The sequence below is a fragment of the Gracilinanus agilis genome, chromosome 5, assembly GCF_016433145.1.
Source record: "Gracilinanus agilis isolate LMUSP501 chromosome 5, AgileGrace, whole genome shotgun sequence".
NCBI classification, from domain to species: Eukaryota; Metazoa; Chordata; class Mammalia; order Didelphimorphia; family Didelphidae; genus Gracilinanus; species Gracilinanus agilis.
In genome coordinates, this window is record NC_058134.1 from 148,887,436 (window position 1) to 148,911,809 (window position 24,374).

At 38.2% G+C, this 24,374-nt stretch overlaps 2 protein-coding genes across 2 annotated transcripts in view; one reads left to right on the plus strand and one right to left on the minus strand.

Moving 5' to 3' along the window:
* Nucleotides 1-258, minus strand: part of DNAJB9 (DnaJ heat shock protein family (Hsp40) member B9) — a 10,072-nt gene extending 9,814 nt beyond the window's left edge. Inside the window, exon 1 of the mRNA XM_044677472.1 lies at nucleotides 63-258. The gene's annotated coding sequence lies outside the window, so the exon portion shown is untranslated. The remainder of the gene's footprint in view (nucleotides 1-62) is intronic.
* Nucleotides 259-626: 368 nt separating this feature from the next.
* On the plus strand, nucleotides 627-10,275 carry THAP5 (THAP domain containing 5). The gene is made up of 3 exons (XM_044678695.1): nucleotides 627-803; nucleotides 8,042-8,234; nucleotides 9,075-10,275. The coding sequence occupies exons 1-3, from the start codon at nucleotides 724-726 to the stop codon at nucleotides 10,005-10,007; spliced, it is 1,206 nt and encodes a 401-aa protein (XP_044534630.1). The 5' UTR covers nucleotides 627-723; the 3' UTR covers nucleotides 10,008-10,275.
* The last annotated feature ends 14,099 nt before the right edge of the window (nucleotides 10,276-24,374 follow it).

The following is a 24,374-nucleotide window of genomic DNA, read 5'->3' on the forward strand; positions in this document are numbered from 1 at the left end:
TCCCCCCCCCCCCCCAACTCCTTCTCTAACCCAGCCGCTGCCACGGCCGCCGCCTTCCTCACCTTCAGCCTCTCCGTCCCCTCCTCAAGAGGCGAAGACGAAGCAGCGGCCCACTTGTCTTCCAGACCGCAGGGTCCCCTCCTCCGCGCCAGACTACCCCTCTCTGTTCTCCTCCACCTCCTCCTCAAGACGCGCAGCGCAGTGGCTGCACGTCAACCTCACTCCAGCTCCAACTCCAGTAGCCGATACCGCCGCCGCCTCTCCCCAGCAACCCTAGCCAGCGCCAAGCTTGCACCACGCAGAGTCCTACACGAAACGCTTTTCCATTGGCTGCAGCCACCCCACCTGACCCCCGGCGCCTTTAGCGCACGTGGAAAACTGTTGTTACCTCTTTTCTCTTAGAGTCATTTCCGGCCAGGCGCGGGGCGGGGGGGGGAGTTGGGGGGGAGGACCAGGTGGAGGCGGGATCTCACGTCCTACGGAAGGCGGAAATGGGTTTACGACGGCGGTGACAGCTCACGGGCCTCCCTCTTTCCCCTCCCACTCCCATCAGCCTCCGAGCAGGCGCAATAAGCCCCTGGGTCGCGCCAAGGATGGTCTCGTAGCCGTGAGGCGGCCCGGTCACCCTCACGGCTCGGCGCTTGGTCTCGGCCTGCCTGTCGGTTTTCTTGCGTTTCTTGTATTCCTCTTCCCCTTTATTCCCTGCGCGGCTCTACAGGCACAATGCCCCGTTATTGCGCCGCGTTTAGCTGTAAGAACCGCCGAGGACGAAACAATAAAGACCGGAAACTGAGTTTCTACCCGTAAGTTGTCCCCCTGACAAGAAGCGCTTTCCCGTCCCCTCCGTAGTCCTGCGGGAGGGAGCCAGCGCCTGGGGCTGGCCCTGCAAATGGAGCTGGTCTTGGCGTTGGGTCTCGCGCGCGCGCACTCCTCTCTCTTTCCCTCCTTGCCTTCTCCTTTGGTACCTGACGAAACCCGGTAGCTTTATTGCGCTTTGGTCCCCAGCCGAAGGAGCGACTGACAGCAGCCTCGTGGGGCTGCTGCAACCGGGCTGTAAGAAGCTTTCGGAAAGTGTCACTTTCAGGCTGCCACCTCCCAGTAAACGAAGCCTCAAGAATAACCTTCCCTTTCCTTGCTCACAAGACGGGCCTTGCAGAGCCGAGGGCACCTCTTCAACCCTCAGCTAAGAAGGTCTCAATCAAATATATTCTAGCGCAATACCATTCAGAAAGCGCTTTGACCTGCCTCATTTTGTCTACAATGTAAAAGCTGTGAAGCAGGTAGGGCAAGAACTGTACGAGGGTAGGAAGATGTAGACAAGGAAACTGAGGCACAGGATCTGTGTCATGTACAGGCTCTTAGCCATGCAGGCCTATGGAATAGACTAGAACGAACGATGTGAGGCTCCCAGCCCATTGCTTTTTCCAGTCCATTCCATGGTGATACTGGTGGAATATTATTGAATTTAGAATCTCTTCTGACTTGTATCAAATAACATAAAATGTTGTAGCCTCCGTATTCCCCGGGAGCGTGCCTGGTGTTACACCAGGTATGGCTCCCAGAGCTGCATTGGATGTAAACAAGTTATGCTTTGGGAGCTAAGTGAAGCCAGAGCAAATTTAACTGCTAGATACTATTATCTAGTTGCCTTTTTTTTTTGTTTCAATTAGCTGCTTAAGGCTTAACTATTGAATATAGTAGAAACTAGTAGCAGTATTAATGTAATGTTAAAGATCAATGATATGAATTTAATTGATCTAAATTATGCTACAGACACCTATTAACCAAAGTAGGTTAATAATAATATTCTGACAGATCTTGTAACCTTAAAAATTTCCAGAATTTGTTGTCATACAGATCATTTCTGTGTTTTTACATGTAATTCTGGGCCCAGGAACAACATTAAGTGGTTTAACTGAAAGACATGGCTTTTTTTTCTAGAAATAGAGAAAAGTTTCAAGTTCAAGATTGCCAAGGACATTGTTGATGAAGACCTCTTGATACCTCTTTTGCACTGAAACATAAGGCAGTGGTGTCATCAGATCTGTTTTATTCTCATCTTTAATCTCATATTTAACAGAGACAGATCTGATGACATAAGATTTCTCTTGTCTTTAATAATACTGCTTTAAAGAATTATACACACACACCAAATAATGAATGATTTTACCATTAATCTTAAATGTACTATCAAGATTTAATTGGCAACATTTAAAATGCCTATGCTAACTTGGTGACATTTGGCCTCAATTCAAAATACAACATTTGCCATGAGAAAAAAGATACTCAAAGAGGTGACTTATTTGTTAAGGAAGTTTTTAGTTGTTATTTAACCTCATTTTGCTTTTCATTTTACATTGTAGACTTTAGTTACTGCTTACTTTGTATTTTGAGAGTAGAATAAAATAAGATTATAGGATGAAAAATTATATTTTCGGCCATAATAAATAACATTTATTAAGCACCTTAGTGAGTACAGTGGGAATACCCAGAAAGATAAAAAGCAGTCCTTGTTCTCTGGGATATCACTGTTTAATGAGAGGTGATAATATGCAAATAGATATGTACAAAAGAAGCTATATACAAGATAAAACTGAAATCATTAAAAGAGGGAAGGCCACCAGTATTAAGAGTAATCTGGAAACTCTTCCTGTAGAAAATGGCATTTTAGCTAGGATTTGAAAGAAGCAGAGATGAGAAAGTATTCCAGGCATGGAAGACAGCTGATGAAAATGCCTGAAATCTTCAAGTGGAGTGTCTTGAACAGCAAGGAGCCAGTGTCACTGGAATACTTGAAGGATTGGAAGGGGTGGAGTATAAGTGAAAGAAGACTGGAAATATAGAGGGGAGAGTGAGATTATGAAGGGCTTTTATCTTATTTGATTTTTACCAGAGGATTTTATATCTGATCCTGCAATAGGAAATCACTAGAGTTTATTAGTTGGGGAGGGAGGGTTTGTGACATGGTAGATTAGCACATACCCTAGTGAATGGAACATTGGAGTCAGAAATAACAGGGTTCAAATACCATCACAGGCATTTTCTACCTTTGTATCTTTTGCAAATCACCAACTCTCAAGACCTCAACTTTCCCTTGTAAAATGAGAAAAGTAATTGTAGAATTTTTCTCATGATGTTATTGGAAATTGGAAATAAGATATAATTGATATCTAGTGCTTTACACACCTTAAAGCAATATATAAATATCAAGTATTGTAGAGTTTGATTCCTAATATCACCATCACTGTTTTTAGTTTTCAAGTATTGGTAAATTAAGGATTGGTCCTACTCTTTTCTTCTAAGTTTGTTTTACAGATAAACATTAATATTTGCAAATTGTTTAGGTGCTTGAAAGACAAATGCATCCATCTTTTTTGCTGATGGTTATAGTATAATTGTAGTATTTATAATAGAGAATGATTCTAGAGCTTATTCCCAACCCCTGTTTTGTCTTGAGAGTACTTTAAAAGTCTTTCCCATCCTCCCCCCAAACCCAAAACATTCCAAAGGAAATAATTTAAGTTTATTTTTAAGATAAAGTCATATGTAACTTTTAGGAATAAGGAAGCCATTAAATCACATGGAAATAAGGTATCAGGCATCCTAAAAGATTAGGAATCACTAATTGGGAAACTATAGTTGAGAATACATTATGTAGCTATTACTTATGTCTGCTGTATTTTAAGATGGGGTGCAATGGCTAGAGTGCCTGGCCTTTCAAATCTGACCTTACGTGGCGTACTAGCCTCATGACCCTGGGCAAGTCACTTACCCTTTTTACCTCAGTTTACTTATCCATAAAATAAACTGAAAAAGAAAATGGCAAATCACTCCAGTATCTTTGCCAAAAAAAAAGGGGGGGGGGGTCACAAAGAGTCAAACACAATTGGAAGACGACTGAATCACATATTTCAAGGTGTGTTTTTCCTCAGTATAGTATTTTATAAATAATCCAGGATGGATCACTTCTTTTATCACAGAACATTCTTTGATCCTTGTAAACACACTGTGGAAATTGAAAGAATTCATTGCATTTGGTGGTATATTTTAAAAGTAGCAAATCTCGATTCTTTCTAAACTTCAGCTTTAAAAACCAAGAAGCTAATTGTTCAGTTCATTCAATTCAGCAAGCATTAAGTGATCATCCAGGATAATTAAATACTAGGAAAACTGGATTATATTGCCCTAAACTCTCAAAAGAGAAACTTGTTATCAGGAAGTTAATTAATTTAATATGGAAATTGTATCTCACAAAAGAACAGAAAAATGTGCATTAGTCAAGGCAGGATGGTCCAAGATATCTTGATATCTGGAAACATAACCAGAAAATTGCTTAGTACGCATCAGAATTATGGTGCAAAATCTTAAAGGTACATTTTCACTAAATAATTAGCCTGAATCAGCATTCTCAGTTCTAGGAATTTGACTGTCATTCATCTCCACAAGTCATGACATGCTCAGAGTTCTAGAAATAAATGACTACTTAAAGTAATTCTGAAGATTCTCACTCCCTGTTTGTTCAAGAATGTTAACAAATTTTTTAACAATAAAAACATGCTAAGGATCCCAATTTTTTTGTTTCCTTTAGTAGTGCTTTAAATGTTCATATTTAACCAGTTGCTGGTTAAATATGGTGCAGAGAAAATAACTGTGAATTAACATTGGCAAGCTACTTATTCTATGTACCTTATTTGCTTGCTTAATCAGTAAAGTCAGAGAATTGGTCCAAATAAGACTTTGAGATCTCTTCAGATATATGAATGATATGTTACTAACAAGACTTTTTTTTTAAACCCTTATCTACCATCTTAGAATCAATACTGTGTATTGTTTCTAAGGCAGAAGAGTGGTAAGGGCTAGGCATGGAGGTTAAGTAATTTGCCCAGGGTCACACATCTAGGAAGTGTCTGAGGCCAGATTTGAACAGGGACCTCCCATCTGTGGGCCTGGCTCTCAATCCACCGAGCCACCCAGCTGCTCCCACCAACAAAACTCTTGATAACCCTGGAAAAAGAGTTGCAAATGAATGAAAGTTTGTCTTTTTGTTTAAGATATCTTTCAAATTTCAGATAATGGATTTAAGCACATTTCAAGGAAACTCAAGGCCCAGCTCATTGTAAAATTAGATTTGCTTTGAGGGACCCTACAGTTCAACAACTCCATCTTAATTCTGTTAAAAATGTATTTTGTGCCAAGCACTATGCTAAGGCAGCTAAGATTGAAGGGTAGGGAAGAAATATAAACATTAAATAAGAAATGGCCTATACCATGGTTAGGGTTAGAAAGCAGGGAAGAAACACAAACATTAAATAAGACTTAGACTTTCATGAAACAATCTCAAGAAGAGTCATCTCATACCTAAATAGCTATAGTACAAAAATGAAACATAAGTATATAGGATTAGTTCAAAGGATAGTCCAAGGAAAAAAAATTTCTGACTGAGATTGAGTTTAAGAATGATTAGGAAATTGGATGTTTCTTGGAAGAGATGGAATTTGAACAGGATCTTGAAAATTAGGTATTTCCAAAGCAAAATTGTTAGAAAACAGTCCAAGGATAGGGAAAGGTATAGGCAAAGGCATAGAGGTGGGAAAATAATAGGTAAAGGAGACAACTAGTAATCCAGTCTAGCCAGAAGATTGAGTCCAAAGAGGGAGGAAAGCAAGATAAAGTTGGAAAAGTGGAATGGCTTTGGTTGTAGAGGCCTTTGCATTTGATCATTTTTATCTGGAACCAGAGAGAAACTTGGATCCACCCAGGTCCAGTCCCCTTAGATTAATATGAAGACCGAGAGGTTTAAGTGATTTATCCAAGATCATATAAGTATAACAAATGGGAGAGCTGGGATTTGAATCCTGGTCCACTGATCCCAAATCCAGCACTCTTTCCACTGTACCATGCATGTTAGAATAAGGAATTTGTATTATACTGTATTCTTGTAGTAGTTAACCACCACAACATTTTGAACCCAGGAGAAACTTGATCAGATCTATGCATGAGGAAGATTATTTGGCATCAATAGTATGGCTATATTGGCAGGTGACTAGTAAGAAAGATATTGCAAAAAGATAATGGGCAGTAAAGTTTTGTGTCCATCTCCACTGTTGGCAGTAGAAATAGAAAGAAGGATATCGAAGAAATTTCAGAGCTGGTATAAAGAGGTCTTTGTATCTGTAAGGAGGAAAAATTTTGATTATTCATAAAAGGCTTTAGAGAATATTTCAAGCATTTGTAACTTGGTAAATTATGATTCCATTGACAGAATCAGGAAGCCAAGAAGATGGCTGTTAATCATAAGAAAAGAGAAGAGGAAGGCAGTTGTATAGAAATAGACATGCATTCTGACTACATCCTCTTCCCCTATCTATCCAAACAGTGACAAAACAATTTTTTTTATTCAACTCTCTTCTGCTGTCACTATAGTTGCTGTTTCAAATCAGAGTCTAAAAGTAGGAGTTTGGGGAATTGATTGTTCAACAAGTTTTCCCAATTTCCTTTGCAAAATTTTCATTTAGGTAAATTAACAAGTAAAAAGTCAAGAATATCCAAAAATATGGATATCAGATTAACAATAGCAAATTCAATTCCTAAAGTTCGATGCCAATAGGAAAATGAAAACAGCTCTCATTATCTAATTTTAAATATGTATGCAGCTTAAATATACATGCATACTACTCATAAAACTTGAGTAGTGATACTTTTTTTGCTTCTGATCTCTTATTTGGTATAGTGATTTATTAAGTATAGATTTGTTGCTCTTTTAGGTATTTTATTTATGATTTAGGTTATTATCTGATGCAAATGATAAGCTGTTACTTAATTTGGTCCAACTTAGACCTAAGACTTTAGAGAAAAGCATTCATTCAATAAATATTTATTAAGTATATGCAGTGTGCAAGAAGTCTTTGGAAAATGTCTCATATGCATAATAGCTTAAATTATATTGTTTTCCAAAAAGATCTCCCTAAAACCCTTATATGCTTTTTAAATTAAATAACTAATAACACATTTTCACCATAAAAACAGTGTTATGTAAGGAGGGATTTAGGTTCCACTGCCAGGCTAGTGCCAACAGCTCTTACCATGGGCATGAATCTCAGTAGGCCTGTACTTGGGGGAAAGGGCGCTCTGATGATAAGGAAAGCCTCCCAGAGACTTTGTTGAGTAGAGAAAGGATGGAGAGAGAGTTTGAGCTGGAAAGTAAATGAAAACTCGGTATTGTTCAGATGGAGGTGGAAGTCCAGGATACTGTAAACAGAAAGTACTAGGAAAGGAAAGATATAGAGAAGGGATAATCCAAAGAAGTAGGTTCTTTGGGAACATGAGTCCTTCCAAGCAGCAGCAGTTAGAGCTGCTTTGCAAGATTCCATCCTGAAGGTGTGGCAACAGAAGATCATTTTGTGAATGTTCATAAATAAAGGATTGCCTCTATAATATTTGTCTTGGGAGCTTTATATTTCTTAAAAGTTATCATAATAGTAAGAATTTAGGATGCTATCATGAAAAATATATATCAGTGGCCAAAACCTGAAACTTTCAAACTGATAGTAATACATTTCTTATAATTTATTGTTAAGTCAAATTTAGCTGATGAGACACACTGTATATGATAAAGGCACATCTGGATAGAGGTCACTGCTAACAGCAAATACCAAATGTTCAAGAGCTAACTTTTTTTGAATCTTTTCTAAATAATTTACTTTGCTTTTATACTAAAAAGTATCAAAACCTGGCTCTAAATGTTGACTTTACTAAAATAAATCTTTGCCTATATCAGATTGGCCTCCTTTAGAACTTGGATGTAGTATTATACACATACACACATGTACATGTATATATGTATGATGTGTATGCAGCTGTATGTGTTCCTATTATTGATAAAAGGATCATAGTAGCCCCCTTATTTTATAGATGGAGAAAACTGAGGCCCAAAGGAAGTTGTGATTTGCCCAAGGTTACACAATACATTGTACGAGTAAGAAATAGGATTTGAACCCAAATCATGATTTTTTAAATTAGTGCTTTTTCTTTTCAATTCCAGGTTTCCTCTCCATGACAAAGAGAGACTTGAAAAATGGTTACGGAATATGAAACGTGATACATGGGTTCCTAGTAAATACCAGTTCCTGTGCAGTGACCATTTTACTCCTGACTCTCTTGACATCAGATGGGGCATTCGATATTTAAAACAAACTGCTATCCCAACTATTTTTTCTTTGCCTGAGGACAGTCAGGTAATTCTTACTCTTATTTGGCAGAAATTAAAAAGGTGACTGAGGTGGTTAAGGGAAAGTGAGATTATTATTTACTTACCTAGCCGGAAATCCTACATATTTTGTGACCTATAGTTAGGTTTGAAGATAAAATTCATAAAAGAAAAATACTAATTTCTACAAAATAATTATCTACAAAATTTCTAATTTCTACAAAATAATTATCTAAGAAATGTGGAGATAATATATTTGGTCTTTTGATTTAATTATGCTTGTCAGTTAAGCTATGGCATGAAGTTTGGCATTAAAAAAAGTAAACTATACTTCATAGTAGTATCATACCCAGAAAAGATGAGATTTCTGAAGCCTGTACATATGTATAGGAAACATCTTTTTTTCATTTCTAATAACAAGAAGAATTTTTAAAAACTTGTACAGAAATTCAACAGCTCCAATAATTTAAGATTTAGCCACTTTATTATTTATGTAGGACATAATACTAAAAGAAAATGGGATTACATTATTAACTACTTATCTAATGACTCCTGATGTTTGTTAATTGTTAACTATTCCAAAGATAATTACAGGATTTTAAAGTGATATTTAACTTGCAACCCTTAATTTAACTAGTTTACTATAATATTTGTTCTTTTCCCTACGCAAAAATTGTTTTTAAAACCTCAAAAACTTTAAATATTTACTGTCATTCAGTATTCAGTAGAATATTTCAAATGATGACAAATTTTACTCCTGACACCATGCCTTTTATGTCATTTTTCATTTTAAAAAATTAATATTTATTATTTAGTTCAACAAGCTTTGAAAAAAGGACTTACTGAATTTGGAAATATTGTTTTCTAGGAAAAAGACCAGGTAAAAAACAAGCCTCATAAAAGAAAAACAGAGGATGAGAGAGAAATATGCCTAATGGTAAAGTCAGAAGAATTACCTGCACAAATGGAACCAAAGAGAAATTTTGTAAGCACAGAAAAATTTGATGAAAGTACAAATTTACTTTATTCATCTTCTTTGAGTGAACCACTACAAAAGGATAAGCCAACAGTTTCCAGTATGGAAAATCCACATAATGGCACATTAACTATTGATTCTGTAATTCCACAACATGTTGAAAAACCAAAACCTGTTTTAGAAACAGCAGTAGTCCAAGATATAGAAGTTAGTAGTTTTCATACCTCTCTTGAGAACCTCTTAAATACTACAGCTGCTCCTTTGAATGTCTCAAATCCAGAGCATGTGCATCTCTCTGTGGAACCCAGTAATGTAGTTGAAACATCTATAGACCATCTCTCTAATCCAGAAATCACAGATATTTCAATGGCAACACAGGAAAATGCTGTCTTACTGAGTACAATTACTCAGACAATTGAGGAGCTGAATACAGATGAAGAATCGGTTATTACAATTCTAGTGCCTGCTGAAAGCTCTAAGCCATCGACCAGTTCATTCATGCCAACAGAACAAGAGAGCATAGATGTGGAAGATGTAGATATTGAAGATTCCTTATATGATGACACAGACTATGGCATTGAAGTACTACAAACTGAGCATTCTTATTGCAGGCAAGATATCAACAGAGAACTTCTTTGGCAAAAAGTTACTAAACTACATTCAAAGATAACCCTTCTTGAACTACAGGAGCAACAAACTCTAGGAAGACTCAAATCTCTAGAAACTTTAATAGGACAGTTAAAACAAGAAAACTTACTATCTGAAGAAAAACTCAAGATTGTAGAAAACTGTTTCACAACATTTGAAGTCACTATGATAGAATGAAAGATTTTTAGAGACCATACTTTTAAACAAGATCATTGCAATCTCTTTGATTATCCTCGAGTTATTTACAAGGTGACCTTTTTTCCAGTATAAATCTTATATTCTTAACGACATCTATGAAAATACATCATAAAATGCCTCTTATTTTCATAAAATCCAGAATTATGACATTGCCCTTTAAAGTGATTAGCTAAGAAGCATAAAGAGTAAAACTTGAAAACATTTTCAAATATTTGTTTTTTAGCCCAAGGAAGCATTTGTGAAATTCTATAATTTGATTCTAATCCTCCATATTGATGTTAACATCATATGACAATTATGTAGTGATGTAGTAATTATAGTCAAATATGGCTAAATCCTAAAGGTTGTGCTCCCATTTTCTTAAGTGAGAAGAACACTAAAATGGGAGTCGTTAAACCTGTGATGTTAGTCACAGTTTGTTACTGGCTAACTGAGTAAACACTGAGGGATCTTGTCATCTCTAAAATCCTGTTTCTGTGAGACCCTTCCCTACATTAGAGAACATTATAGATAGAGGTTTACTTCACAGATATTTTGCAGTATGTCTTGATCATAGTTATTGCTCATGTTGTCTGGATAACCTCAGTATTCACTTTTATAAAGAGTCCTGTGTGGTTTGACCTTTCAACTTCAGTACATTTCTACAATAAAGTGTGCCCCAGATTGTTTTGTTTTCATTTGAACTGCATTGTAAACAGGGCACCATCTTTAGGCAATGCTCATTTGTGTTCTTAGGATAAGATTCTCTTAAACCTTAAAAGATTACTTCTTGAGTTATAAATACAACATGTATGGTTGGCCATTGTAATAGTCTAGGAACTTTAGTAAAGAAAATACCAACTGTATCCTTATGGCTATATTTCATAAATACAAGGGATAAGATAATAAATTGAAAAAATTTTCAACAGTTTCCATAATACTCATTTCACAATATTCATTCCTTAATGAGTATTATTTGCTTTTTTTTTAATTGCTTGTGTTGGGCATTCCAAAAATTTTTTTGTTTCTTGGGATATTAGTATAATAATGAAAGTCTTTCATTCCTAGAATCCTACATTTTAATTTGTTTAGCTTGTAATCAAGACATTTTAAGGAATTTGCTAGAAATACACTGGGAAACAAAGTCGAAAGAAAAGAATCATGCACATAAAAATTACTTTTAGATAGCAACAGCATGAGAAAATTGGCTAAATGAGAAAAAAACTAAAGTAGAAAAGTAATGGACTTGAAAGAAATAACTAAAAATTTAAAAAATAACCTAATGTCATCTCTGAAATGAACAGTCAGTTTGGTAAATGTGAATGAAGAAATAACTACACAATTGGGAAATATATTTGATTTTGGAAGGTAAATAATTAGTTCTGTATCCTCTAGCCCCCAAAAGTCAATGATTATTTTCCAACAGATAGTTTCTTAGTTATTTTTACATTGTCTTAAATATTTATTAATTAATAGATGAAGAAGAACTGCAGTTGTGTGGAGTGACATAGAGAAAGCTAACCTGAGTTTTGAAATATGATGTGGATTGAGAATGTTGATAACTAAAAGGAATTTTTTTAAAAACGTATACTAATATAGTTATCTTTCAATTAAAACAGTGGATTGTGAAACATCTTATGTTGGATGAAAATAAGAGCATGATTTTTTTTTGCCATTATCTCAACCAAGTAATCTTATTCAGTAAATAATTCTCAGTTTTAATCAAGGCAGATGATAATTAATTGTTTAAGTAAAAGTTTTTATTTTGGTTTTTTTTTTTAAAGAAATAAGTTTGGCTTGATGGAAATAATATCTGGAAAACACTTAGGACTGTTAGGTATTTTCCTTAGCTTTTGTTTTCTCTTTTGTGTTTTTGTCTTTGTAGTACAGAAAATCCCCATCTTGCAAAGAGGCCATGTTCCAAAACTTAATTCATAAGTTGGTTGCTTGGATATTATTAGAACCCATTTTCTTTCTTTTTATTTTTCAAACTCTTACCTTCTGTCTAAGAATCAATCCTATGTATTGGTTCCAAAGTGGAAGAACAGCAAGGGCTAGGCATTTTCTAGGAAGTGTCTGAGGTCAGATCTAAACCCAAGGACCTTCAGTCTCCAGGCCTCGCTCTCTATCTACTGAGCCACCTAGTTGTCCCCGAGAACCCATTTTCAAAGGAAACAATGTTATGAGGGGTAATTAGGTTCAGAAGCTAGCTGATAAGAGCTTACTGAAACAAATACAGGACTGCATATTTGCACTAAAAAAAAAATTAGTCATTAAAACAACAACATAAACTATCGATGAACCAATTTTTATTTCTCTTGAGTGCTCCTGCTTGAAAAATTAACAAGTTAAATAAGAAAGGAGAGGGAAGTAGGACTATATAGTTATTGGCAATAATTATGATGATTAGTTTTTCCTCTTAAGCTCATCAGCTACAATTGAGATCATTCTCATTTCATAAAGAGAGGTGAAGAGATTTTTTTCAGAGGTAAATAGAAGACAGAAGAGTGAAAAAAGCTGTATATGTGGAATGAAATTCGCCTGGGGTCAAATCGTGTATTGCACAAGCCAAATAGGAAAAAACATAATACATATATGGCCTTCCTGAGTTGGGCGAAGGAAAGTTGGGCTATCTCCCATGATTACTATCAAGTACTACTAGTGGCCTTTGACAGTCTCACTGCTGTGATGGCCGGGAGAGAAGGGAAACGGTATACAACCTGCCATGTATATGTTATGTTCACAGATCAAAAGTTTGTATGTAACTCTTGTAAAACTTATGAGATATGTTTCTTATTGAACTTAAAATATGGACTTTTATAAAGGCTTGTCTTTTGGTTGAAATGTTAATTAGGAACTACAAATGTAATAGTTCTAATACATTTTCAATAGAAAAATAAATTTTGTAAAACAATTTTGAAAACTTGAATGCATCTTGGATTCCTAACCTTATATTAGATAGAACTTTATATAGTAAAAAAGAATATACTTTATCTCCCCCCCAAAAAAGTTATTTTTGTATTTTATAATTGTAATCACTTCTGAGAGTTATCAGTTATAGTTATCACACAACAGTGAAGTATGCATGAGACGTGGTTGAGAATATTATCTGTTGTTTTAGAGTTTAGGAATCTCGAACATCACTCTGCAGGTGAGTTTATCTTTTGATGTTTTATAATGGACCTATAATTAAAATGTTGGGGTTCCTTATCTTCCTGCATCCTTTTCACACATTTCAAGTAACTTAGGAAAACAAAGTTCTAATCATTTGCCCACTAGTTATTAGTAAGGCTGTTTTTGAACTCGGGTCTTCCTGATTCCAGGTCTAGGACTCTGCTGCAGTCCCAGAGCATACACACTCCTGAGCTTTCCACTTGGGTCTCATGTGTGTCCTCGTGTTCCCCACTTGCATTTCCTTATAAAAATCAATAAACTATTAAAAGCCTACTATGTGCTGGACACTGTAAAAGAGGCAAAAAGCAATCCCTGGCCTTAAGGAGTTCTTAATGTAAGGGGGGAGACAGCAGGCGAACACGCAGAATATACAGAGGAAGCCTCAGGGAGCTCAGCAGACAGTGGAAGAAGGAGAGCCAGCCAGAGAGTCAGAATGTCTTATTGGTGGAACTAGCCGGCAGGCCAGTGTCGCTGGATGGGGAGTACGTGGTTGGGAGTGAGGTAGGAGCGGGTTAGGTTATAAAGAGCCTTGAATGCCAAACCAACCATTTTGTATTTACTTCTGGAAGCAATAGGGAACAACTAGAGTACCAAGGCGGCATAACCAGACCAAACCCAATCCAACTCAATCGATACTTAGTAAGTACCTCCTCTGTTAAGACACTGGGGAGGGCTGGGGGATACAATTAAGTTTTCAAAAGACCATCTCAAGAAGCACATAATCTAATGGAGGAAGGCAGCACAAGAGCAGTCAGGTTGGAGTAGATCAGGATACTTGGCTTAAGGACCTGGAGTTGGAAACAGGCAAAGCAACAGGGGCAAAGTGAAAAAATCTCTTGAATAGCTGAATGAAGAATCGATTGGAGTGGAGAGAGATCTGAGACAGACGGACAGCAGGTTATTGTAGTGATGGCAGCAGCAGGCCACGAGGACCCACACTGAAGTGGTGGCCACGTCACGGGAGACACGGGTATATTCCAGAGCTGTTATAGAGGCAAAATCAGAAAACTGGCTTTTTTGGGGTGAGAGTTAGTGAGGAATCCAGGAGGACCCCTCAATGGTAAACTGAGGCACTGAGAGGCTGAGGTTGCCCTGTACAATAATGAGGAAGTTAGGAGTGGGAGAGTCTAGGGAAGATGTTTGGGGCGTGTTACCTCTAAGATGGATGCTGAACATCCAGCTAGAGTGGTCTGAAAAGCAAATGAAGTCAGCAGAGAAATCAAGGCAGAAAAGGTAGGTTTGAGAATCCTCAGTACAGAAATGGTCATTAAATCCACCGGAGCTAGTGAGGTAACAAAAGGAAGTACAAGAAAAACTCTAAAATTATATTAACGACATTAGACATACCCAGATTTAATATCTCATTTGGGTAAGCACAACTACAGTTCCCAAATGATGATTATAACATAATTTGCTCCTTCCTAAAGTGAGTCAGTGTCAAATTAAAACAGCAGGTGGCACTGAAGAATAAGAATGAAGAAGAAACAATGATAGAGTATAGACTCCTCGTCTATAATTTTTTTTTTCAGCAAACCTACAAAGTAGGTATGTTTTAAAGGCACTTTTGTACCCCTTAGAGATTTTTAAATCTGTGCTCTTGACCTGTCTTGGATTTTCATAGCACCAGCGTCCCAGTGACTGGGGATCCCCATAGTAAAATTCCTTTTTTGAAGAATGGTATAACAATATAAAGGATAATCTTGGGAGTGACAATTTCTATTTTTTCCTGCAAAATTTCAGATCTAGAGAGAACTAGAAAGATCATCTAATTTTCAGTGTGGAACCTAAAAGCCTATTACCACAAAGGGAATTTTTAGAATATGGGTTTTCTAATATTTCTGTCTGTCTCTATTAACTAATCAGCTAACAAACATTTAGTAAGTTTCTGCTTACTTCCAACCCCCATCCTAGGTACTGGGGATACAGAAACAAAAAAAGAAACAATCCCTGCCCTCAAGTTAACTCATATCTTTTCAAGGGACATATGTCCACTAACCAACTGGTTTTCTAAATTAAACTCCAAGAAACAGTTGGTCCAAATAAAGAGTTCAGTCATCTTAGTCGGCCAGCTTTTGGCTCTAGAATTTCATTCTAAGTTACCATTTGTATCAACAAAACATAATTTACTATCTATTCAATCCAATAGATGTTTATTCTGAGTTTTTTTCTAAAGCAACCTTGGGAAATTTTGTTTAATAAGGACTTTAATATGGGCTATAAGGTTTGCTTTTTCTCCCAATCACTGTAAAGACACAAAACTAGAGCCAGGAGTTTGTTGTGGGATTTTGTCTGCCTCTAATTGTGTGTCTTTACAGTGGTTCTTTGGGCCAAAATCATACACATTCATACACCTGACATATGTTATTACAATGATATTTGGGATGATTTATCTTCAAAAAACTAGCAAGAGAAAATTATTTGCTCATCTCATTCCCTCCCCCATCTCATCAAATGAAAGCAATGCCTTTCTAGTATGATCAGGATTAAATACATATTTCTGTTTGATATTTAACCTGACCCCCATCCATGTGTCCAGTTGCCTTAAAATTGGTGTGAATGGAACCCACCAGTGAGGGAGTTTCCTAGGAGAGGAAGGCATACAATACAGGATGAGGGTGCTTCTCTCTTCTAGCAACCACCTTGAGGCTAGGTTAGGATTATTCCAGCCCTGAATGGGCAGTAAGTACATATCTGACTTAGGAGCTATGTACAACAAGGCTACCAATCTCTTTGATAACTCAACAGGGCTGGGAGAGAAAAGTGGGGAGATGGAACAATTTCCTAAATGTATGGAATTTTTTAAAAAATGTCAAAGCATGAAATGATCTTGGTGCTTCCATATTGAATTGGTTTTTCAACTCTAACTTTTTCTGCACAGTTCTTTATGTTTGTTTTAGAACAAAAATAAATACTTTCCTGGTTTAAACACCTTGCCCCTTGATAATGGATATAAATGAGCTTGTGATATAATTTTGCGTACTCACCCCAAAATCCCTTACGTGATCTCATGTTTCCTGTGGGATAATGCAACACAGGAAGGTTGGATTAGTGCAAGGCTGCTCCAGTTTCAACAAACCTTGCTTTCAAATTGTTAGCTATTGTCTCATCTCTCACCAGCACCATAGAAGCATAGTATATTATAAGTTTTAAACAGACTAGGGCAAAGACCAATGTGAAATGAGGCACCACAAACACTTTAGCATTTGCATACGTGCACATATTTTAGTGGAAATTTTGTCTTTCATGGTTTCATCAAGCCTGATAGGTGCACAAATACCAAAATTTTGGTAATTTTGGCTTTGTTCAGATTTTTTGAATCCCAGTTCTTAGAATCATTGAGATACTATCCACTAGAATGCCTGGAAGCCAAGCCCTAGACAATAAAGACCCAATTTTGCTGAAGAGAGAAAGAAGTGTTTAGTAAAATTATAGGGCAAACATCCACAAGAGAAATCCTTGACTCAGTCATGAACATACGATTCTAGTTGTCATTCGAGACTTTCAGTCACGTGGCCTCTATAAGAGAAGTTCCTAATGTTATATTCATAACTTGGGAAATGATGGATGCCACCTTGAATGACAGGGAAGGCATTTGGAAGACATGGAATGTTTCCAGGTGCCATGAGCCAGGGGCAAGTGTCGGTTGGCCTGGCAGTATAAATTCCCCTGACAGCCACTTGAAAGAGGTCTTTTGATCTTTGGGCTCTAGGTCTTTAGGTCTCTTGGTCTTTCTAGTTCTTTAGGACTCTAGGTCTCTAGGTGGTGAAGGGAGGCTGGGAGGTCTATGAAGAAGAGGGTAGGAAGAATCTGAGTATTTCCTGAAGACTGTGAGAGCTAGTGCATCACCAAACACTGATAGTGAGAAAGCTGAGAGATTAAGATCACCAACACAGCTGCATCAACAGCAGTCCCGCTATTCTCTGGCTTGGCTGTGGCCAGGCTAGGCCAGAGGTGTAGTGGAGAATAAAGCTCCAGCTTCTACTAGATTGTGTAAATGGAATTAGCTCACCCCCCATTCATAGTTAAAACTCTAGCCACCAGAGATAATGTCATCCCCACCTCCCTTAGTGGGGAGGGGAGATGAGTTACCCACATGTGACAATAAGTAACAAATCAAGAACAAGGGACTGCCCTTTGGGCAGTCCAAAACAGTGTTGAGGCTGTCATTTGTCCACTCGAATTAGAGGTGGACCTCCAGGAAGTGACGAAAGCTGCTGTCCTTTAAATATGATGGTAACTTCTTGCTGATGTAGTTCATGCTTTGAACTTGGTGCTGAAGGATCTCTGCTGAGACCTCAGGCAGCTTCCCCTCTGAATTGTCACGTGGGTAAGTTAGGCTGGCTCCCTTTTGCCTACCTTGGTGTTTCTAGAGTCTTTACCTCAATAAGGCTTCTTTGCCTCTCTAATTGCTAAGGCCTTGTGGCTAGTAGCCTAGTTTAATTAGCCTTTTAACCCTCTCTCAGTCCGGACCTCTGTTGGTCCAGGCCAGCCTCTGCCTCTCTCTATTTCCCTACCTTCTACCTTCCCAAAACCCATTCTGACTTGGGTCTATTTTAATTATGGAATCAATCTGAATTTGATTGATTCCTGGTGACCACACCTTAAATGTAATATCTAATTTTCCCTCTTACAAGATCAATATAGCCTCCAGTCCTGATTGTCAACTAGTTATAGATATTAGATTGACAGAGTCTCCAATCCCCATTCCTTGTCCTGTTTATCCTTTCCCTGATTATAGATTATAGATAAAGAGAGTTTAACAAGTACCTTCCTGAGTGGTCTTTATAGCACAACCCTTGGGGAGGGAGTCAACGCAATCAAATATCAAACGTGATCCAAGGCAAATCAAAAGCCCTATAATAATTTATCTAACCTCAGGTTGGACCTGAAAGGGTTACTCATCCACCTAACCTTTCGGGGTCCTCCTGGGCAACTGTTAGAGAAAAGGGGAAATTATAACAACTATCAAGGGTGATCGGGGTTGGTGTTCCTCCATCATCTGCAATTAGGGAGAATACATAGATACATTCACATCACTGTATATCCATATCTCCCGAGGTCCCTTTTTGTTTATAACACTAGCTCAGTACAAACATACAAATATAACAAAAATTAGTTCTGTAAAATGAATTTTAATAATAATCATAAATATTTTATGAATGCTCTCATTCTTAAAAAGAAGGTGACAATGGATTATGTCTTGGATGTTTGTCTCTAGGCCCAGTGGGCCTACCATGCTATCACCTAAGAAACTAAAGAAAGCTTCTGGGACCACACGAAAAGAAAATCAGAAAAAGAGCTCTGCTTTCCTCTGTCTCCTTCTTCCCTTCAAACCAATCAATGAATAAGCATCTATTAAAGCCTGTGTGCCAGACACTGTAACTAAGTTGGAATAAAAAAGAAAAACTATAAATAGCCCTTGCTTACATATTTGAGAGGAAACAAAGAATACATGTATGCAAAATTTTAAAGATACAAGATAAATACAAAATCCTGTCCATTGGGGAGGGTACCGAGGGGAACACTAGCAGCTGGGAGAAAACTAGTCAGGACAAAAGGAAGAGAGCCAAAAGCAAGGTTGCAGCTCTCATGGTCTAAAAGGAAGAAAATGAAGATCGAGAAAGATATCTCAAAAGACCTATCTGGAAGCTCTACCATGGATGTTCATGGAGGCCCCTCTGCTGTGAGGGCTTGCCAAGGCCTTTTCAGGGCTGCCCCGCTACCTCTGGTGTCCACCTGGCACTCGGGTCTCCCCTGTGGTTCCTAGAAGCTGGAGCACCAAAGCAGCCTCACCCCAATTCATCACCCCAGCAAGACAGGCTCAAACAGGCTGAGGGTGGCTGAATGGCCCAAACCCATCAGTGACTTAGGGGGCGACGGATGACTTCTTACATTTGAAGAGTAATACTTTTCCATTGTTAGTGCTTCCTCCACCCCATGCTTCAAATTACTTTGCATTTATTTTGTTTATCTCTCTGTGTACACATCACTTCCCCAATTAGGACAGAAGTTCCTTGAGAGCAGAGATGGCTTATTTTTGCCTCTGTGTGCCCAGCCCCTGATAGGGACAGGTGCATAATACAGACACCCGGCTTCTCACCTTTCCTAACGCACTACGGACTACCCTGGTGGACGTCCCCTGGTAAAATGGGCAGATGAGAACGATTTGTTCCAAAGGCCATGAAAGCTGCAGAAGCAGGCCACTGGTCAGACACCGAAGACTCCAGGGTCATCTACGGCTTCCCGGGCCGACTTTTGTCTTGCCCCTGGACTTTGATGACCAGAAGAGAGAGTGATGCTGAGGACTTTGTGCCAGTCTGATCCACACACAGGACGAGGCGTCACTCTGGGAAGTCGCTGGCCACCGTTCTAGGGCTGTTACTCCTTTCCAAGCAAGAGGGACACATATTTTCTGCCCCATTTCCCCAAATCCAATCAGCTAAAAGGTAACTTGATGTCAGTTGTTCACTGTGATGCTGCAGAGGATGACAGGGCAATGAGCCTTGTTATGGTGCCCCCTGGGGATTAGTTGATGATGCCTATCATCATGCCCATGACATCATGCCTAAACAAACAAGCTTCTAGAGAACCCTGAAGGCTGGTAACATGGTAGGAAAGTCCATTTTTTGTCATAAATCAAGACTCATTTTGCAGTGAAAACTCAGATGCTAGTAGATAGCAGTGTCAGTGCTGACAGATGAGGAAAGACATGCTTTTCCGCTTTTCCAAAACCTAATAGTATAGGATTGTGTCCAAGACCTTGCCTTGGACGTGCGAGTACTCTTTCCCATCTTCACAGCTAAGAAGAGTCATTCAAGTTATAATATTTCCTACTACCAAAAATGCATTTGCTGTTTGGAATACAATTTTAAAAAAACGAATTATTAAAATGCATGGTTTTTTTCATTGGGAAAAAGATGACTAACAACAGTTGTTCTCTTTTCTTCGTTTTCATACCACATATATAATTTCTTTTTTAAAGTTACAATAAAGACAACGGTAAAGTTTCCCCCAAAAAATGTGAAAGCCAGCAAAAAAACCTCCAAGGCTCAAAAGGTAGAGCTCTCTTTTAAATTTAGTAATTCATACATGCATGTAAGGTACTGTAAATACTCCATATAAAATAAAAAGAAAAAACTCAGATTTCTTTTCTGATAGGAAGAGAGAGGCAAAAGAATTTACTAGGATTTTCCGGGGAGGCGGCCCTGCACCCCTAAACCTGTGACAGAACCAAGTGAGCTTCTGTTGCATTGGCTTAATTTGCTTAACTGTCCTAATGTTTTTTTGTTTATTTCCCCCTTTTAAAAAGTGAACCTTTGTGGGCAGCTGGGTAATTCAGTGGAGTGAGAGTCAGGCCTAGAGATAGGAGGTCCTAGGTTCAAACCCGGCCTCAGCCACTTCCCAGCTGTGTGACCCTGGGCAGGTCACTTGACTCCCATTGCCCACTCTTACCAATCTTCCACCTATGAGATAATACACCAAAGTACAAGGGTTTTTAAAAAAAAAAGTGAACCTTTTATGGTTAAACTCCTTTTACAAAGCATTTATTCAAATGAGATCTATTCAATACAAATCTGTATATTAGGCTCTATGGGTGATAGACAAACATAAAAGACATGATCTTTCCCTCATGAATCTTCTCATCAAATTGTCCATGTGAAAAATACTTGCACATGTACACGTTAGGAGGAAAGAAAGGACAAGTGATTGGCTTAAATGGAGATTAATAGCCAGAAGCTGCAATAGCTGGGAGAGACTTAGATACAATAAAAGAAACTAAGAAGATAAAAAGGGTACTTGAGATTTGGTTTTATCTGCTAATCCTATCTAGGGTGAGCCTGGAGTGCTTGAGAGTTTCATAAAACAAGGTTGTCAATTCTCAAAATCATCCTGATGTGCATTTTGAAATGCACTAACCCTGGAAGACTACATCTCCCAGGATCCTCTAGCCTAACTTCCTCTGACACATTCCACTTCCTTTGTGGGAGGTGTCTGAGGAAGGTATAAGAGAATATAAGAGAAAGGGAGAGGGAGCGCCTGGGCACCTTTTTGGAGGAAGATCCTTGGTCCCGCCATAACTGTTGGAGATCCACCTCCCAGGCCCCCTACATCTTTTCTTTTCCTGAACTAAATAAACCCAGCCATTCTATACCCTTAAGTAGTTTCCTTATCTTTATTGAGCTCGGAAGGGCTCGGGGCATTGGCCCTCTGGGCTTGGGGCTGCCCCAGCTCGGCTACCTTCCCAGCCCTTCCTAGCCCTTTCCCTTCCCTTCCCTTCCTTCTCCTCCTACCTTCCTTCCCTCTTCAACCCAACACTGTGAGGCACATTGGTCAAGTGTAATTATCCCAGTTTCCTGAAGTTCTGAGACGTTGAATTACCTGACAGTTTCCACACCTAGAATGTAGTGAAATCAGGATTGGAATTTCTGTCCCTCTGACTTTTTGTGTATTTTAATGATTCTGTGTCTCCCCTCTGCAGGTCAAGAATTAGCATTCATAAATAAAAGGAATTACTGTTATAAAAATGAGAGACTCATTCCCATGGGAAGAAATAAGTATAAAGAATACACATAGAGAAAAAAGACAATCATCTTTGCCAAGTTTCTAAGACTGAATTTCCTGACTGTGGTTCACATCTCTATGATATCTTGAAGGGAGGAAATAGAGGGTACTAATATAGACCACTCATTTGATAATATGGTGGTGAAAAGAAGAAGAAATAGGACAGTAACTAGCATTTACAGCAGAAGCAAGTGAAAATCTTTCTCCAAAAATTGGAGGAGGCAGGGCAGGGAGCAGGGGCAGCTTGGCAGCTCAGTGGATTGTGAGCTAGGCCCAGAGATGGGAAATACTAGGTTCAAATTTGCCCCCAGACACTTCCTAGTTGTGTGGCCCTGGGCAAGTCAAAAGCCCCAAATATCTACCCTTTACCACTCTTCTGACTTGGAAACAATACTTACTATCAATTCTGAGATAGAAAGTAAGGATTTATTTTTTTTAAGTAAAAAAGAAAATGAGAACTTTAGGGTTCTCTATCCTTCTATCTCATCTCTGTACAAAATGAAAGCAAAATGAGTGTTCTTGGGACAAAAAGTTCTTTTAAAAAAGCATCTTTTTTTCTGCTATAAAATCCTTGTAGTTCACAAAAATAGTGATATTGAACCATAAATTTAGAGTTGGACAGGACCTTCAAGGTCATCAAGTCTAATCACTTCATTGTTCAGATCAGAAAACTGAAGCATCAAGAGTTTAGGTGATTATTCAATGTCACACAGCCAATACTTAGAGTGCAGCGGTACTTAGCACTTTTATTTTCTTCATTGCATCTAAAAAGATACCCTTCCATGTTTCAAGTAAGATCACCCTCATAGGAAACACTATTCAATAGCAACAAACATAACCAAGAACAATTGTCTTTATGTTTTTATGAACTTCTCTCTCCATCAAAACATCTTAAGGTTTTCCTAAAATTAACTAAAGTGACATGAACCAGTATTTAGTTTTAAAATATCCTAATTTCTGGCTATTTTTAGGAATGAGTCATCAAACCACAACATGTGAAAATTTGCATCCTCTGCCTATTTATGCTTGATGAATGCTGATACATTCAAATGTAGTTCGGTGAGTTAAAATATATTCACAGAAGTGTAGAATGTTGGAAAGGATATCATCTCCACTTGCACAAGGGAGGTACACAGTAAATGAGCATTTATAAGTAGTTACTATGCTAAGTGCTTTTTACAAATATTATCTCATTCAATTCTCACAACCCTCCAAATTAGGTAATATTCTTATCCCTATTTTAGAGTTGACAAAACAGAGGTTAAATGACTTACCTAGGGTAACACTGCTAGAAAATATCTGAGACCAGATTTGAATTCAGGTCTTCCTAACTCAACACTCTATCTACTAAGCCACCTGTTGCTTAGAGAGCAAGATAACACCAGAACAAGAATCATCTCACACCTAACAAATGGTCATCCAGCTTTAAAGACTCCTCTGTTGGTGAGCCCATGACCTTCCAAATCAGCCCATTTTACTTTTGGACAGCTCCCCTCTGTAGGAAGTTTTTCTTAACATCTCTAAATAGGCTTCTTTGCTACTGTAAGAAACTAAATTTAGGTTTTATGTTAAACATGGAAGTTTTAAAGTAATATTGTGGTAGCCAATTTAAGGATTTTATAACTTAAGTTAAAAATGACTTTTAGTAGCTTTATTTACAAAGAGGTAGAAAGAGTAAAAATGGAAAAAGGTAGTTAAAGAGGCAGGTTTTAACAAGCCTACTAGTTCTTCTCCAGAGAAGTGAGGCTCAGCCCCACAAGGGCTTCCACACGTCTGGTGGTGTCTTCAGCTAGAGTTCCACCAACTCAGCCTCCTCCAAAGCCAAGGCAGGAATCTATGGAACTAGTCTCTCCAGAAGGCAAGAAAGGGAGGCCAGCTACTCACCCACCCAAGACAAACTCCAAAGGAGAAGATTGAAGGCCACGTCCCAAGGCAAAGTCCTTCAACACCAAAGTCCAAAGGAGAAGATCCAGGAGCAATCCTCCAAAAGTAGTCCAAGAGCCAAAGTCCAAGGTCAAAGATCCCTTGGACAGGAAGTTCAGGACTTTTTATAGTCCTTTTTCCACTTTACTTCCTGTTCCTTCCTCCATTTTATGGAAACCAATTGCAGTCTTTCAATTTGCCTAGCACTGTCCAGTGTTAAGTAGGGGTGTTTAAGTTTTTTGATTGATTAATTTAAAAGTTGCTGATTGATAGACAAAGAAAGTTTGATTCACTCTTCACACTACTTCCATGCCATTGTTCCTCCTCTGGGGCCAAGCAGAACAAGTCTAATCCTTCTCCTGCATGACAACCCTTTGTTTGCATCAGAGAGAAAATAGAATTGCTCTTGTTTCATTTCAAGCTAGAATTTGCTGAAGATTTCTCTCCCTTTCTGGCAGGTGTCATTTGGTTCTTCATCACTGCTAGTGATTCCTCTGGCTGCTGAGTCTGAGTGCTATTTAATCTGTATTCCCTGCAGGGATGTGACTACAAGTGATAGTGTCATTGCTTCCCTTGAACTATTTCTCCCAGAGAGAGGTGCTTCATAATTGCCAGCACTTAAACTTTAAAGCTATTTTTTTTCTCTAAAGGGGGCAATGGAGCTGATTTTCCTTTGTACCCCATCAGGGGCCTGGAAGTCTCAGTTAA

Excerpts from the sequence above, each read along its gene's own strand:
- THAP5 (XM_044678695.1), top strand. The coding sequence starts at position 724 with ATGCCCCGTTATTGCGCCGCGTTTAGCTGTAAGAACCGCCGAGGACGA. Across the intron at positions 804-8,041 it reads CGGAAACTGAGTTTCTACCC|GTTTCCTCTCCATGACAAAG; the intron begins GTAAGTTGTCCC and ends TTTCAATTCCAG. Across the intron at positions 8,235-9,074 it reads CTTTGCCTGAGGACAGTCAG|GAAAAAGACCAGGTAAAAAA; the intron begins GTAATTCTTACT and ends ATTGTTTTCTAG.